This window comes from Chaetodon trifascialis, chromosome 7 (genome assembly GCF_039877785.1).
Source record: "Chaetodon trifascialis isolate fChaTrf1 chromosome 7, fChaTrf1.hap1, whole genome shotgun sequence".
NCBI lineage: Eukaryota > Metazoa > Chordata > Actinopteri > Chaetodontiformes > Chaetodontidae > Chaetodon > Chaetodon trifascialis.
Genome location: NC_092062.1, coordinates 27,560,167 through 27,577,256, shown reverse-complemented (window position 1 = coordinate 27,577,256; position 17,090 = coordinate 27,560,167). Strand labels below are relative to the sequence as shown.

Genomic DNA, 17,090 nt, shown 5'->3' with positions numbered 1-17,090 from the left:
TCCATGGCAACAGTGGCTGAGGCTCATGGGTAATGTAGGATTTACAGCACCACAGCAACAGAAAAAAACCCTGTAATTTCTACCATAACCTAAAATTTAAGCAGAAATCATTACGACAGATGAACACATCGTGAATCTATGGTGTTGTTGAATCCTCATGAGACTCCTTGATAACTTGTGTTCCCATGTTGTGTTTCACGGGTGTGCCTATGTTGACGAACGCTCAGGATATCATTAAAAAGAAAAGTTTGATGTGACAATTTACAGTGTGGAAAATCCGTCTGACACCAGCTGCTCCTTCCAATTTGCAGCTCCATCATATGTTGCAGAAAAACCCCATTCCTTTGCACGTCCTCACCCAACATGCAGCAGAACATTTTGTACAGCATTCAGCTGCGTGCCGCCCGACCTGAAAATAACTGCCGAACTCGATCGTGCCTGAGGCGTCTCTCAGCGAGAGCAGCTGAAGAGGCTCGGCTCAGTGTAAAAGCAATAATGGCTGGGAATTCTTGTATGGATGAGCAGCTCCGCACAATACAAGCTCAGGAAGCAGTGAGCTCTTACTCCATGTTAGCCGGAGTGTTTTCGTGCCAAGCACACCATCTGAGGTTAATGGGTTAATGGATGACCCCTGGATAAGACTTACCCACCCTAATCCACCTTCCACCGAACACTCTGCAAGAAGAAGAGAGGATGAAGGCTGACGTAGAGGACGGGACGGCGGGAAGCCTTTCTACATGCAAGATAATTCTATTATCTACTGTATATGACCAAGAAATGTGATTATGGTTGTTTTAGTGTCTCCATATGGTTTTAGGCTTTTTAAACTGAGTCAGCAAAAACAAAGCACAGCACAGGTAATAAGCTTTTCATTTGACCGGTAAGCCCCCGCTGAGCGCTTCAGCAGATCAAAAGGAACGGCCTGAGGTTCACACGAGGAGGGAAAGCAGGACATATGTACTGGTTTACACACACACACACACACACACACACACACACACACACACACACACACACACACACACACACACACACACACAGAAGGCAGATAGGCTCGCAGAGAAGAGGAAGCAGAATCAGGCAAAGTGTGAATATACCTTTGCCCTTTGAGTTTCCTTCCTTGGCAAACAAGCAGGGAAGAGGCACCTGGGCCTCCCAACACAAACACATCATTCATCAGCTGACAAAGATCTGGGCTTTTTGGGAAACTGACCAATCCAGCTGTCAGCCTTGTGTGTCATTCCTCTTCCCCTCTGCTTTTAACTGATCTGATAAAGTCATTAAAAAGAACCAGAAAGTCGTCCACTGACTTCAATTACACTCTGCTGCAACCCTGAAGTCATACAATGTGTAAAAACTCCATTCTTCTATTTTTAAATGCAACAGAGCCCCTGAGATTCAGCACCAAAACCACCCAGCGAGGCCCCAATTATCACATTTAACTGGAACAGATATTTATATGGTGAGGATGTTTGGTGATTCAGCCCACGAGCAGTTCAGACCACCAGTCTGCATCGCAGTTATTTTAGAGAGCCAGCTGCTGCACCGGCCTGGTAGGTCACTAATTGTTTGAAAGGAATGAGAGCAAATGGCGTTAATACACTGAGCTACATATCCGCCCAGCTCTGGCCAAAAATACTCGGCAATGCTCCACCGTCTCTTGTCCCAGCCTGTTGTTCTGGGTCTGGCCTCCAGACTGAACTGACAACATTTCTGAGTCCTGAGGACGAGCCGTCTACGCCGCTACGCATCACTGCTTCCATTAACCCTTTAGACTGAGCCGCCTGCGGTGGGAAGACATCGAAGCTTTGCTCCTGTGCAGAGCTTTGGATTGTTTTTTGGATGTTCGCATCAGGCTTCACTGATGCCCACACAAACATCTGAACGGAGCTTCAGGTGTTGGGTGTGCGCCTGTGTCAACACAATCATTGTGTAAAAATATTTTTTTTTTAAGAGGGTCAGTTGCATCACAGTCACACGTGAACGATCAACTAGCCCTGTAATCTCAGGTCTTCAGCAGCTCCACCTGGGTAACTGGTAGTTTGGTGCCTGGCTAAAGGGCACTGACAGATGTTTTCTGCTTGTCTCAATAATCATCCCTCTCTGCGGATTCAAAGAAGCTCCAAAGCTCAAGCCTGCTACCACCCAAATGAATTGAAGGTTGCAATCCTGAACGTCTATGAGTACCTGCTTTTTAAATCCAAGCTCTTGAATATCAAAGCAGACGTAATAATACCCTCCACACCAGCATCAACATTATTCTAAATATGTTTTATTAAGCAAAACATAATGCAGAACCTGTCTAATGACAACGTGGCCAATGTGGACCAACTACAGTAGCATCTGTTGCATTTTGCTCAAACATTTCTGTATAATCCAACACAGTATGCTCTATTTAAAAACTGTAAACTTCATATGAAGTGATAATCTAAAGTGCTTTTAAAAAACGAGCGATATAAGCCAGCAAACAAATCGATAATAATGCGATAATGCATGATAATACTTTTCTTTGACAAAGAAAGTCCAGTGTAAAAAATCAACAAGTTCTAATAACATAAAAAACAGTAAATCATACTGATGTATATTTCATTACCCATCTGGCGTAATAATGATCAATCATTTACCAAATAACTCTTCAACTACTCAAAGCCTTTGCTTAAATTACTTTTGGTAATATTGTCTGGAACAGCGATTCGCCGCTCATGAAACATACAGCATCCTTAACTTCTATCACCCTTCCAGACCCCAAACCCTCACTGCTTTTTAATCCATTTAAACTCTTTATAGCATATCCACACATATCTGAACCTTTCTCATCTTCATACTGTATTCCTTGTACTGTCACTTCCTGATCAACAGCATCATCACAAGACCGGGATTCCTAAATCTCAACTGTGGACTGATAAAACTCAGTGTGTTGAATCTGGACCTGCAGTGGACGCCCATGTCCACCCAGGAGAATATCCTTCACTTCCTTCACAAATAACAGCAGACAAGTCTTTCTCGCGACAAGTTTATCTCTTTTTCTTCTGCTGCCGGAGCACCTTTCTCCTTTTCAGGATCATGTCATGGAGTCTCTCCAGGCCCTCCCTGAGTCCGTCGCCTATGATGGCGCAGGCTGGCTGCAGGTGCCAGGGAGTTGCAGGGCCCAGTTCTTTCAGCGCCAGCAATTTCTCAATTTCAGCGAGTCCCAAAGAGTGCCTCAAGTCCTGCTTGTTGGCCACCACCAACAGCGGCACCCCCTGGTTTTCGGAGGTTTTGGCGATTTTATGGAGCTCGGTCTTGGCCTCCTCCATGCGCTCTGCATCCACAGAGTCCACCACAAAAATGATGCCGTCCGTGCATCGCGTGTACGACTTCCACAGGGGGCGAAGCTTCTCCTGGCCGCCTACATCCCAGAAGTGGAACGTCCCAGTCCTGTGGCCGCCCAGAGATAGTTTGACCTTCTCCGCATTGAACCCTCTGGTGGGCACCGTGTTCACAAACTCATTGAACTGCAGTCTGTACAGAACGGTGGTCTTCCCTGCCGAGTCCAGCCCGAGGATGGCGATGTGGAACGACTGGAAGAAGGGGATGCCTGAGATGAGGCTAGGTTGCTCTGACAATCTGTTCCCCATCTTTCCTCATGAGGAAGGACTGGCGATGTGGGAGATTTGATCCAGTGGTCCAGCAATAATCCTCAGAGCCGCTGATATTCCAAAATGACTGCAGCAATTACCTGAAAGCATACTGCACATGTTAGTGTGGGGCAAACACAGGCTTACAGAAGCAGCAGCACTTAAAGTGGCCATAAGTGGTATTTACAGGATAATGGCACCTCAATGTTTCCCTACATTTCCCAAGATTCTCTTGATTCTGTTGCTTTAAAGACTTGATTATTTTGGTCATCTATGTGAGCTAAAATGTAGAGCAGAGCCATAAAGCAAACAAACTAAATTAAGTTATATAACAATATTTATCTAAGGTCTGCTAACATAAGCCACCGTAAGCTACTGGTCATACCAGACCAAGTAAGGCTGATCGATGTGAGTCGTCTTTCATGAGTTACCGTCTCACTTTAAAGCTGCATGCTAATAACAGTGGATCGAATCACTATGGGTAATGTTATGGGGAGCTAGACAGCCATCACATAATCTGCAATGGCAAGTGAGCAGTGTAAAACACATGTTAATGATGATTTACGGTTATTTTCTGGCTCCGTCATAGAATATTTTCACATGCAACAATTTCCTAAGGAATGGATATGAATGTGGGTGATGACCAAGCAGATGAGGGCATTATTCAAAGTCCACAATTGTGCATCACTAACTATAACACATCCTTTATGACCAGGAAAAGACTTTGGAGCAATATACTATATCTAACCTGATATCGCAGTGCCATTATACTGATACTGTGTATCACCTGGTTGTAACAGAGCCAAAGCATGATCCAAAGTACAGTGACAGAAAATGACTTTCATTTACTTCACTTCATACTGAAAGTCACACAATAAAGAGTTTAAAGCCACCTTACTGTGCTAACTTTAATTTCGTCATCTCATATGGTGTGACTGTGACATTCCCATAGAGGCCTGTTTGCTAGTTTTGCCATGTTTCATTGTAAATGTAGTATAACATTGGATCTGAATTGAATTAAAAACGCAGCAGGGTTTGTCGTGACTATTTTATCCGGATATGAGATCAGATTTACAGGGAACCGACAACGTTTACAGGGCAGGTGAGCGCGTGCATTTCTATGTCCAGTCCAAAACTGGTTACCTACCAGTCTGAGCCATCTGCTGAGAAACATGAAATCTAAATCCTCTGCGAGCACAGCCGCGGTCCTCTCCAGCTTCTACGCTGCCCGAATTCAACTCACGGTGTGTTTCCGCCTCGTGTGTCGACGACGACGACGGAAAATCCTTCCCCAGAAACAGAGACGCCCTCCCCGCCTGTCCGCGGTGTCCCACTGTGGATCCACCGCTGATGACACTGCTGTCAGCCCGGATCGACGCCCACACCAACACTGTGGGCGCACGCGATTGGTGCGTGCGCTGCGTTCTCTGCCAGCTGATTGGCTTATACGTCTGTCAATCACGCGTCTGCCCGGGAACCAGGATCACCTGTTGCTCTGCCTGTCATACCATCTTACTTTTGATATCCATATTTTAACGTTATTGATCCGCAAACAGGTTATAGTCAATGTGCTCGAAGGTAGTTTTCTTTACTAAAAAAGGACCGGAGAAGCAGCAAAGGTACACTTCATTTTAAAGTTGTATACTTGCATGTTTCACAATGTACTTTTTACATTTAATGACTCCGTAGAAACGTAGCGTAACACCAAGCTGCAGATAAACGATTGTGACAGAAAAAGTAGAGAGAAAGAGCACAAAATATACTTATGGCTTTTCCAAACACAAACCAGCTGGTCTACAATGCGCGGTGTTTTGTCGCCCACATTAAACCATAAACGGACATTCACACCGCGTGGAAACGCTCCGGGGTGCGCGTGGGTGAGCTAGTAGTCGTTGGCAAACATCAGTTTACCCTTAAAAGTAAGTTAGTCAGCTAACTTACCGTTGATTCAGACTCCGGTGAGTCAGCGTGTTTTTCCTCAGTCTGTGGTTGTGTTAGTGGAGAGAGAAAGAGTGTGTGTGTGTGCGCGCGTGCGTGTGTATGAGTGTGTGCGCGCGCGTGCAGAAACAGCGCCGCCCCGTCCTCATCCGTGTGTTTTTCTTTGAAATGATTGGTCGGAGAGCAGGAAAAGCACCACGCTGACTGCAGCCCATCAAGCGTGAAGGATAACAAACAGTAACTGGTAGTGATGGGAAGTCGGGCTCTTTTAGCGAGCCGGATCATTTGGCTCAGATCAGCAGTGAGAGTCGACTCTTTCGGCTTCATTCAGTACCACTCCTGGATTTTAGAATTCTTCACAGTTTACCAATGTTTTTACCTATGATTGGTGTGAGTGCTCATATGCTCATATACCTCATAACCCTTATAATTTCCAGAATATCATTATTTAGCATCATCCATGAAGAAAAATGAGACATTTCTGGATCGTATTTAACAAATGTTTTATGAGATCATAACATTATCCTGTCTTGTATTAACTTATACAAAAAGAAAGAAAGAAGATTGATTGATACTCAGATGGTAGCCAGCTCTCATCGCTCAGTTAAAGGAGCCGGCTCAAAAGGCCGGCTCGTTCGTGGACAGCACATCACTAGAAACTGGCCCTCCAGCCTCTGGCTTATATAAGCTCTGTCTTTCCTGACTGTTTCAGGTCACAATGGTTTGCGTGGTTTTGTTTACTTTCACAAGGAGAAAGGTGAATAGAAGACAAAACACAGACCAGTAGTCCTTTACTTATACACAAATACCAATAATATAATGACAGAATTATTTAACATTTATTCTATCAGCATTTATAGCTTTTACAGGTCAATGATCATTTTCAGTTTGATCTTAAAATCTGATTCTTGACCCATTTCCAACCACTTTATTGTGCTAAATTTAATGAAGAAGTCTGAAAATAATGTGCTTATAGCCTCCATATTATACTAAGTATTAAATATTTTGGTACCAAGCCTAAATCCTATGTTGTGTACAGTATTTTTCCTACATAGCTAATAAAACAAGTTACATATGGTCCATTTTAAGTCATGTTGGCCACTCTTAATATCTCTGAAAGTTTCGTAAAAACTGCATAAATAATGTAATGAAAAGTAACAAGAAACAACTAAAACCTGCACCGATAATGTCATTTATAAACAATTCCAGGTGGTATGACTCATAAGTTTTATTCATGGGTTTGTTTGTAATTTGTATGTTTAAGTAGTCCTGTGCTAAACTCTTACAGCTTCCTTTAGAGAGGGTTTGTCGGACAGACTTGGATGAAATTTAATGTGTTGCAAGCATTTTTCATAACTCTTCCTTTGACAGTATTTTTCTCAAACTGCCATCAGACTTCTGCACAGCACGGCAAAGAAAACTGACATTAGTAAATAGACTATTTACTATTAGCCATGCTGCAGTGAGCTTAGAAAAACACATGGCAGCCTGCAGGTCACGTGGCTTAATACAGTGACTGATATCCTTTCATTTTATATTTAGTCTGCAAGTTATGCACAGATGACTCTTTCAGATATGCTCCGAACATGTGCAGGCTACACATGTTTATAATTGTTGGAGTACCAAACAAGCAGCTGTCGGTGGACCAGTGGGCTTCATAATGTGGTGCGATGACCTCCATGACACTGCAGTCACTGCATGCCTTCTGCCATAAGCTCAAAGCTATAAGAATCTGAATGTGTCAGATGTGCTCACTCCTTTTCACTTCATTTTGAGCTCTCAGTTGTGTTTAATGGTGGTAGTTTTCAGATCCTTTCCTTTGGGACCAAAACAACAGTGTAAAAATACTCTAAATAAAACCCCTGCATGTAAAATCTTACTTCAGTAAAAGTTCACAAGTATCATTAGCTTGCAAACTTAGCTTTTTGCCTTATTCCATGATCATAACTACATCTAATTATTATGTTTTGTTTTACATCAGTCTGCTTGTTGGAATTTAATGCTTATTCAGCACTTTTTCCAATGGCTTAATATACATATTACACGCTTTAAAGAAGCTAAAAATGCACATGTAAAAATATAAAATGAATTTAAAAAGAGAGAATCAGGATGTGTTTTTCCATGATCTTGAGAGTTTGTCCTCCACACGGTCCAAGAAGGCGCTGTACACTCCTCTTCTTCGTCCATGTCTCTGTGGAACAACATGCATGTGTAATATATTGATTTAAAAAAAATTTTTGTCATTAATCCAAGTACTCTACTACAAGTAAAGTCCTTCATTTTCAACATTTCTTTAAGTAAAAAAATCTATACTTAAAGTTTCAAAAGTAAAACTACTCATTGGAATTGGATCATTGTTGTTGGTGTTATAGTTGGTTGAGGTGGAGCTCATTTTAACTACTTCATGTAGTGACGGCTACTAATGTATAACAGTGGATAATATTTTAGAAATTCATTATGTGAAATCTTAATCTTAATGTAACTAGCTGTCAAATGAAAATGCTGGAGTAAAAACTGCAGTATCTCCGTCTGGAGTGTAGTCGTGAAAAGTTGATGTGGATATGATGCTACTGACAGTATAGGAGGCTGATTTTGGAGGCCAGGGTGGCTCTGGGAGTTTGAGCCTCACATCCCATCTGGCCTCTGCAGGTTTATGGGTGTCCATCCTTGTCTTGATGTCCCTTAATGTAAAGTCTGCCTCAGATCTGGTGGTCCCAACTGGAAAAGAAAATGTATTGATTCATCCAGTCTTTTGGGCCTATAATCATATTTAAGAATGTATTGAAACAAGCTTTTACATGATGTTCGGCCCTCCTTAAAAATCAATACACATCTTTGTTCATTTCAGCACAGCCATTGACACAACATGCATTTGTGTCAATAAATGCTTGTGGGACAGTTCAGATACAAAATGGAAACATTCAGAACTTCAAGACAATGAATGAAAGAAATGTCAAAGGTTAATCCACTTACTGATGTCCAGGTGCTTTAGTTTTAATTTGAGGTTACCAGGATCTCTCTCATATGTAGTAACGATGTCTGGAAGGTCCTCATCAAGCTGAAGTCAGTCACAAAAAGCCAGAAGTTAGATTTATTATTCTTTCTTTCCTGTAGTGTTTATTGCCATCTAGTGGTTTAAGTAAAAAATACAAACTGCAGAGAAGCGTGCTGCCCTCTGAGGTGAAGAGAGATGATCCTGCTTGTCTTTCTTGTATCGTGTTTATCACCATTTTGTTTTCAAGACACACATGACAAACCCAGAGAGGGCTGAAAGCACCTTTTGTTTTTGCACTGACCGGTCTGAAGTCGTGAGGTTTGGGGTTCCTGTAAGGTCCAGAATGGTACTTCCCTGTCCGGACGAAGGTCAGCTCAGACTGCAGAGCATCAAGAGGCCTGTGTGATGTGATGAACTCTGGTGGATCTTCTCTTCGGTAACTCTCATGTAAAAGCTTTTCTAGAAAAATTCCAGTTCTCCTCTTTGTTTCATCAGGCTGAGGTACAGCTACATTTGAATGCGTCTTTCTGCCTTTCGTTTGAGGCACTGACAGAGATCTGTACATCTTAACAGAGAAGTCTGGTGGCTTGATGCTCCACACGTCGCTTTGACTCTCAGCCTCACAGACTCTGAAACATTTGCTTCTTGCAACAGAGAGTTTCTGACTTGCAGAGAATTTAATTTTATCTTCAAAGCAGACTGATGACAGCGGAGGTAACAAGCCACGCGGGCCCATTTTGGTTTGCTGATGGACATTTAAGGTATCTGCTTACCTTGACTTTCATAGGGACGTCTCTTGACCTGTCTTCTAGAGGCTGACAAGTTTAAATCCACAGAGTTTGAGGCTGAACTTGTTGGACTGTTTGTTCATATGTCAGGAACACAATGGTAGCCCCAGCAGAGTGGCAAACAGAGGTACGAGCATTGATTACAGACACAACACAACTCATACAAAGTGCTGCTTGGTAACGAGCACCTTTTGTCTTCTTAAATAAAAGAACTGGGCTGAGCTCAGTAGGACATTCAGCGAATACAGGAACTTAGCAACAGTGCAAACAAAGTGTCCTCTGAGTGGAAGAAATCATGGCATCTTGAAAAGCGTCTACTGTAGCTACCAATCCATTTAATAACACACTGCTGCAGGTAGACTATTCATTTACAGATACAGGAGATTATGTGTGTTTTTAATCTGATCCTGTCTGGGCCCATGCTGCACCTTTCTGCCAAGCTTCATAAATGTCAGGCCAGCAGTTTTTCTGTAATCCTGTTGACAAACAACCAAACAAACAAACTGAAAACATGGTGGAGGTCATAAAGTAAAAACAATAATTTCAGAAGAAATGTGTTGACCAGGATTTTCCAGAAGCTTTAAAACTGACTTAAATTCTTCAGACATGTCCCGTCTTCCAGGAGGAGAGTATTTAAAAGCAAGGATTGTCCCACATTTCCACAACAAGAACTTATGTCATCAGAGTAATTAGTAAGATCCAATATCACATACAGCAGCTTTAAGGTCATGTAAACCTCCAGGGAGTGACTGCAGGTCTCCAGGGGTGGACGAAGTACTTACCAATACATTACTATACATAAAAAAAAAGTATTATCAGCAAAATGTACTTAAAGTATCAAAAGTACTTGTTCTGTGGAAAAATGTGACAGATACATGACATAAGGTTATAATTCTGATGCGTGAAGCCTTTTGCTGTTGTAACTGCTCGAGGTGGAGCAAGTTTGAACCATTTTATAGACAGTTAGGTAGTTCAGTACCGTGGTTCTCAACCTCAGCGTCAGGTCTCCTCCAAAAGGTCACAAGATAAACCTGAGATGATTAAAAGGGTGGGAAAGAAGAAAAAGGTACAATAAATCCTGATGGCCTTTTTGGGGTAACAATAAATAACGACTTTTAAAATTAAATGTTTAAATGAAACCATCTGAGAAGTTTGGACGGAAAATCTTTCTTTTGATTAGACTCACAAAAAATCATTTTTTGTTAGGGGTCACAAATGTACACTAAGTGGAAAGAAAATGAAAATACTCAAGTAAAGTACAAATGCCTTGAAACTATACTTGTGCATATTTATTTTCCACAACTGCAGATTTGTGTAATATGCTCACAAGTGACAGATACAATAGTATGAACTTGTAATGCCACAAGAATTCCATTAGATGGCAGCATATGACTCAGGTGGTGGCAGTCAGAGAACAGATCACACAGTGACGCTTTAATTCTTTTAACAGAAGTCAGTTCACTCCGCAGTGATCTCCTTTTCTACACTTTGGTTGTTAAATTCAATCTCAGGCAGAGGAGGCAGAACAAGGCAGAGAGGTAAACAGGCTGTCATGTAGACTGAGAGGGATAAGTAAGTACTGTATGAGATAAACTACCCCCTGTGCTTTACCAGCATAATGAACGTTTACAGTATGTACAGAGTCTCCAGAGGCAGCCAGGGCTTTACGTAGAGATGATGCTTCTTCCAGATCCATGCTGCAACCACCCTGGAAAAGAAAGCTGTTTAATGTCTACCATCGCTACATACGAGATTTCTACTCACTAAACTGCAAGAAAAGTCAGGGAAATAGTCTGGAAAGCAACGCAGTTCTTACATGTGTACTCAGTACAGCCAAGAAAGAAGATTCTTACCCTTAATGTGTCATCAAGTTTAAATTGCACTAATCAATATTCTTAGATCACCAATAGCTAAGATGTATCTGTCAGCAGTTTCAGTTTTTGTCTTAGGTTGACTCACCGGAGTCTGCCATTGGCCGAGCTAGAGATGTACACCCTGAAAAGTTACCCTAAACCTGACCTGGTCGCTAATGGTATGAACGCAAACAAGCCAGCAGCTGTTCCCTTTTGTTTGGCGGAGACTTTTAATTCGAAGGCTCGACTCCCCACATGAAAAGTTTCCTGACACTATTCTGCAAGGGCACCGTCACTGCGTTCAGGGCTTTACATCGTCCACGGTGACTGTGATTGTCTTACTCAATTGCTTATTACTCAATTACTCAATCTTGCTCATATTTTTCTTATTCTTTTTAACTAAAGCCAAAACCTGTTGCATGGACAGCTAAAGAGTCACTGTAGACCTGGACTCTCTCAGTCACTGTGTTGGACCAAACGTGTTACGAGAGGTAATTGCAGTAGAGAGGCAGCACCATCAGAGGTCATAGCTGTGATTTACAAGATCCAGACTGTAAGCAGAGGAGCTCCTCTTCTGTAAACACTGATCTGTATGCAGCAGAGTTTTTCCACACAGTTGTTGCAGCAGTCACCGACTCAGACAGCTGACACAAGGGAGCAAAGGCAGCAGGAAACCTGAGCTTAGACCAAACGGCCTGTGAAGGAGCCGACCTCGCTGGCCCTGTTAAACCGGGAGAGGCTCCTCTCGACCTCTGGCTCCTCAGCGCTGTGTCTGAAATACTCCTACCATTGTTTCCAGTGACATTTACAGCCACCGTGCAGTCAGCGGCTCGGCTGAAACAATTACGGGAGCTTTTTGTCAGACGTGACAGCCCGAGATGCTGAGGTTGACCCTGCTTTTCATTGGCCTCAGAAACATCTTCATGTCACTCTGACCGCATGATGGAGCCTAATTGCATTGTTGTTTGAACACTAAGAGACAAACCGCCACAGATAAATCACGCTGTAAGACACAGGAGCTTGTAAGTTACAGCTACGTAACAGCTGAGGGAAATAGAAACTATATGAAACAGACGATCAAAGACTGAGCAGACGAAACTGCTGCTCTCATTTCTGACTCTCTTATAGACCTTTCCAATATCTGAATGTGTGTCACGACCTCCATCTGTTTTTACTGTTGTTTGAACGCTGTTACTGAGGCAAGGCAGATTTCCAGATCAAAAGCTCTTCCTTCCTTTTCCCTTTGCTTTTGTTTGAGCTTAGACGGAGGAGGGGTACGCTCTGCATCAATGAGATAAATCAAAAACTCTTACTTTTGTTTTTCTGGTGTGTCATGTTATGATGAAGTGCCAGTTTTTACTTTTAACAGAGCACCATCTCTCTTCATCCCCACATCTACTTTAGCTTCTGTAAATGATTCCAAATTTCCAGAGGGTGGGAAATCACAGACCCGGGAACAGGAAAATAATCCCCAAAACAGGAAAACTTCAACTGAAACATTATGAAACAATAATACATCATAAAAATCCATTTTGGTTGAAATTTATAGCTAAAAAATAGTTTTGTTGCCATCTTTTGACTGGACTTAAAGGCACTGGAAACATTCTCTACCAGGTTCACATTATGAGCGATCTTGTCCTACGGTACATGAACGCACCATTTTCCATGTTCAGAAAAGGTGATGTCACATGTTCCCGTGTGCCAATCAGAGTTTGGCAACATTTAAATCAAAATGTTTGGTTGTTTGCTGATACTGTCAGCACTGTCAGTCAAAAGTGATCACGCCCTCATTGTCCAGATAAAGAGATTGGCAGATTTTTTGACTGTAATGAACTTTAACCTTGATTGTTTGTGAATATTTAACATTATAGAGGAATACTTACTTTGTTCAAACACAAAACTGAGACTTCTCCAAAGTAAACTTGAAGTTGTGTAACACTGTCTCATCTTAATGAGATATTTGGACTAAAATCACCCCTCTAAGCTTTAATTATACCAAAGCTGACAGAATAAACATACAGTGGTGTAATTTTTCCTACAAATTTCTATGCAACCTGACATATGATTGATTGATTTTTGCATGAAAACCTAAAAACTGACACTGGATGTTTGGTGGAACACATTTCGTGATCTTTGCGCTACAGCTCGAAGTGTACCACAGATGAGTGTGTAAATCCTGTATATGTGTTTCTGCCAGTGTAATTGTTGGCTATCAGTTTAAAAGAGGTGAGTTTCTGTAACTTCTAAGACTCCACTTTCATGCTGAGCTCATCTCTAACTCCATTTATCACTGCTGTTACAGTCCTCAGTGATGTGTGGCTCTGACTGGATTAGGGGGTTTAGCCTGTTACTGGATCAGAGTGCAGACATTGTTTGCATTGTTGGCACAGAGTGTTGAGCGGCCAGTCTGGGTCGGGGTATGTGACGGGAGGCTGGATGTCGGGGGTGGAAGCAGGAATAGCTTGTGTCATGACCCAGCTGCTCTGAGGTCACCTTTGTCCTCTACAGTAACTAAAGACAAAGAGGTTCACAAAACAAGCCCACCCTCAGCAGTTCTGATGTGCTGTTGCTCTCCAGATGTGGAACGTAAAGCAACTGAGCTGTCTGAGCCTCTGAAATACCTTTTAGAATCAGATTTTACATTTAAAACAGGAGATAACTTCTTGCTAGTATTTATCTTTGTTTAAGTATGTCAACAACTACTGGTTAGATTGCCCTGAAATATTGTTTATTCATGATCATACCTGCCCTGCAATCGGCTGGCGACCGGTTCAGGGTGTACCCCGCCTCTCGCCCATTGTAGCTGGGATAGGCTCCAGCCCCCCGCAACCCCGAAAGGGATAGGCGGTATAGATAATGGATGGATGGATGGATGATCATACCTGCAAAACTGATGGAATTCATCAGCTTCAGTTGTACTTTGTGCTTATTGTTCGTAAGAAAATGTTAGCATGCATGCTAACTTCAGATGATGTATGTGGTAAGTACATCAGTGTGATCATATGCTGATGTTAGAATTGAGCTCAAAGCCCCGCCGTGCAGCCTCACAGAGACCCTCTTTCCATCTTTCTCCTCTTCCTCTCTAACGTCTGTCCTTCTTCAGCTGATCTGGGAGCCTCTGGGTTCATCATGCTCAGTCTGGAAAAGCCTTTGTTGTCTGTCATTTCCATTTCCTGCCAGTTCTCTGCTGTTCTCTATCCGAAAAAGACATCAAATACCCCAAAATAAGCATATTAAAAAGCAGATCTGAAACATGTAAGTCCAAAGAGCAAAACTCTATTCCTCTTCACAATGAGTCATTTTAATTCATGAACTTCACAGCTCATTTTGCCTGAACGTTCATTTTCCTGACAGTATTTCTGTGTAAAATGTTGAATGCTGGACTTGTAGTGGACGTTTTTTCCACTGTGTGGAGCCACTTTTACTGAAACTGACCTCAAATCACAGAGATTTGATTTCAGCTTTGCCCATCATACCATGAGTTTAACATGAGCTTCAGTGGCGTTTTGAACACTCTTTCACCACTGCTGTTGCCAAAACATTGTGCTCGTGTTAGCCAAGACACAAGCTGAGGAGTCATTACATGGTGTTGCCCAAATCTTCTCCACAGGGGCCCAACAAGGGCAGTGGGGAAGCACCATCATCCCAAGGCGCTTGTTTACTAAATAAGTACTTTCACCCTTTACTGAATATGAGCAGCCTCAGGTGGGCTGTAAATCACAGCGCTGATTTAGTCTTACAGCTGCTGAATTATTCATCTCAGGTGATGTTTTTTTATTTTCATGCAGGTGATGGAGCGAGAAACAACAGTGAGTGAAGACACAGAGGTAAAACTTGTGTTTAGATCTTCAGAACATGGTTTTGGACTGGAGTTTCTCACTTATTTATCAGTTTTCCTGTCAGGTTAAGGTAATTATGTACAGTTTGCTTCCCCTGCATGGTTTAGCTGATATCACATTTCCCTGAGGACACTGCAGCGCTGCCATTTCTCCCACGTCTGCAAAGCTGATTACAATGAGAGAAATTGCACAAATGAGCTTGTGTGTGGATTTAAGCATTAAATGAGGCATTCATCTCCATTTATTTACCACTTTTTTGTTCCCTTGATTTAACCTGAAAGCTACAAACTAAAACACGTCATGTACATAAATGTTCACTTGGTTTTCCATGGAGAAGGCCGATTGAGATTTAATTGCTGGTTGTGTAGGACGGGAAGAAAGGCTTTTACCTGATGGCAATTCCAGGCTCTTAGCAGGTTGATGGTCCAGGAGATTTATGAGGGAGGGTTGATATCCCTCCTCTGCCTGGGAGGCGAGCAGACGAGTGTGTCAGCAAGACGGTCAGGCACCTCCATGTTGGAGGACGGGAGCAGTCTACGACCTGCACAGCTGTCAGCTTCCCATTGGTTCCTTGGACCAGACAATAATGGTCCAAAGGTTTATTCATAGTTAATCACAGACTATGTACAGCAGAGTCTCTTCTTCTACAGCAGAGTTCATTCCCCTTTGAACGATCAAACACAGCAACAGGAAAACAGAAAAAATAGATCTGAAACTATTAGTTCATCAGTTGAAAACTGAAAGGCAGCTGTCTGATCAATTATGAATCTTTTGATTCACTTTTCAAGGTGAAATGCCACTTTGGTGGTACCAGCTTCTAAAATGTGAGCTTTCCCTGCTTTCTTCTCTTTTTTCTCTCTTTGTTTGAGAAGTTGTGACAAACAAAATGAGACATTTGAAGATGTCACATCAAGCTTTGGGGCATTTTTGAATTACGTTCTTACATTTTAGAATAACAACAAAATGACAATAATCTGCAGATTCATCAATAGTGAAGATAACTGTAGCTCTAAATTGTTTCAGCAAGCAACATGCAGCTCACAAGAAATAAAATCTGAGTCCTGTTATAACTGACTGTACACAGATGTAGACTTTAAAGACTGCATGGGGGAACTGGAGCATCTCATCCATATTAGCACAAAACTGACTGAAATAACACACATCTTATTACCTGCTTCTTCTTCTTCATTCCTGAATGACAGTCACTGCAAAGTCAAGCTTAGTTTTTTCAAAATACCTCCAGAATCATGTTTTTCACAATAAAAATTGAGCCATTGCCTCCTCCGTGTCTTGTTCCGGAGCTCCTCAGCTCCTGCCAGTGAAACTCTATATCTGAGGAGCCCGGCTGCAGCTCAAGCGTGAGAATGGAAACGAGCAGTTTGGAAAAGACGTGAATGTGATATCTGGTTTATCCAAAATCCCACTCTTTGGCTGAGGCTGTTCCCCTGAAAACTGCAGCCTGAGGACCATCTGTTTTAGTGGTTTGGAGTGGTGACTAATGAAATATCACAGGCTGGCCAGCAGTGAGCTTCCATGATTAGACCATCACTCTGCTTTCCCCCCCTTTAGAAATAGAGAACAGTAATTTTGGTGCAGTTTTCCAGGCTGAAGTCGATTCAGATACTTTATTTTAATTTTCTCTGAATAACAGAGCAGCTGGAGTAATTAGACTGATGGAGTTTTTTGGGGATATTTTTCATGTTTGGATCGTAAAGATGACACAGAAAACAGACACAAACTGAATAAAGTAATTTAGGTTTATGTTGCTTCACAGTGATTCATCTTTCTGCATTGAAGATAAATGTAAAATTGAAGCTTTATAGTTGTTTTAGTTGCATTTTGACCTGAGTAAGTATTCAATTTTGACTTGCAATAACATGCTTTTGATAATGGATCGGGATGTCCACAGTCTATTTGACTGAAATTTGGACTTTTTTCCAGGAAACTTCAGAACGTTCTCTTTTTCTTTGTCTTATATGATAGTAAAATAAATATCTTTGGGTTTTGGCCTGTTGGATGGACTATTTGAAGACTCTGGGAAACTGTAATCTGCATTTTTG

At 42.0% G+C, this 17,090-nt stretch overlaps 2 protein-coding genes across 3 annotated transcripts; both read right to left on the bottom strand.

Moving 5' to 3' along the window:
* Window positions 1-2,249: 2,249 nt before the first annotated feature.
* arl4aa (ADP-ribosylation factor-like 4aa) lies at window positions 2,250-5,798 on the bottom strand. Of its 2 annotated transcripts, none has more exons than XM_070966768.1 (2): window positions 5,559-5,798; window positions 2,250-3,718 (listed from the first exon to the last, which is right to left on the bottom strand). In XM_070966768.1, the coding sequence occupies exon 2, from the start codon at window positions 3,615-3,617 to the stop codon at window positions 3,015-3,017; it is 603 nt and encodes a 200-aa protein (XP_070822869.1). In that variant the 5' UTR covers window positions 3,618-3,718; window positions 5,559-5,798; the 3' UTR covers window positions 2,250-3,014. The 2 variants fall into 2 exon arrangements, with proteins under 2 accessions (XP_070822869.1, XP_070822868.1); XM_070966767.1 differs by lacking the exon at window positions 5,559-5,798 and adding an exon at window positions 4,765-4,952.
* Window positions 5,799-6,028: 230 nt separating this feature from the next.
* On the bottom strand, window positions 6,029-9,454 carry c7h7orf78 (chromosome 7 C7orf78 homolog). Its single transcript, XM_070966766.1, has 4 exons — window positions 8,852-9,454; window positions 8,529-8,613; window positions 8,131-8,273; window positions 6,029-7,746 (listed from the first exon to the last, which is right to left on the bottom strand). Exons 1-4 carry the CDS (start codon window positions 9,284-9,286, stop codon window positions 7,660-7,662), a joined length of 750 nt encoding a protein of 249 aa, XP_070822867.1. The 5' UTR covers window positions 9,287-9,454; the 3' UTR covers window positions 6,029-7,659.
* Between the last annotated feature and the right edge of the window lie 7,636 nt (window positions 9,455-17,090).

What these genes read in the sequence shown, in the direction of transcription:
- arl4aa (XM_070966768.1), bottom strand. Translation starts at nt 3,617, where the DNA reads ATGGGGAACAGATTGTCAGAGCAACCTAGCCTCATCTCAGGCATCCCC.
- c7h7orf78 (XM_070966766.1), bottom strand. Translation starts at nt 9,286, where the DNA reads ATGGGCCCGCGTGGCTTGTTACCTCCGCTGTCATCAGTCTGCTTTGAA. An exon ending in ACTAAAGCACCTGGACATCA is followed by an intron (nt 8,274 to 8,528) that starts GTAAGTGGATTA and finishes TTTCTTTTCCAG; the next exon opens with TTGGGACCACCAGATCTGAG. An exon ending in CAAAATCAGCCTCCTATACT is followed by an intron (nt 7,747 to 8,130) that starts GTCAGTAGCATC and finishes GTTGTTCCACAG; the next exon opens with AGACATGGACGAAGAAGAGG.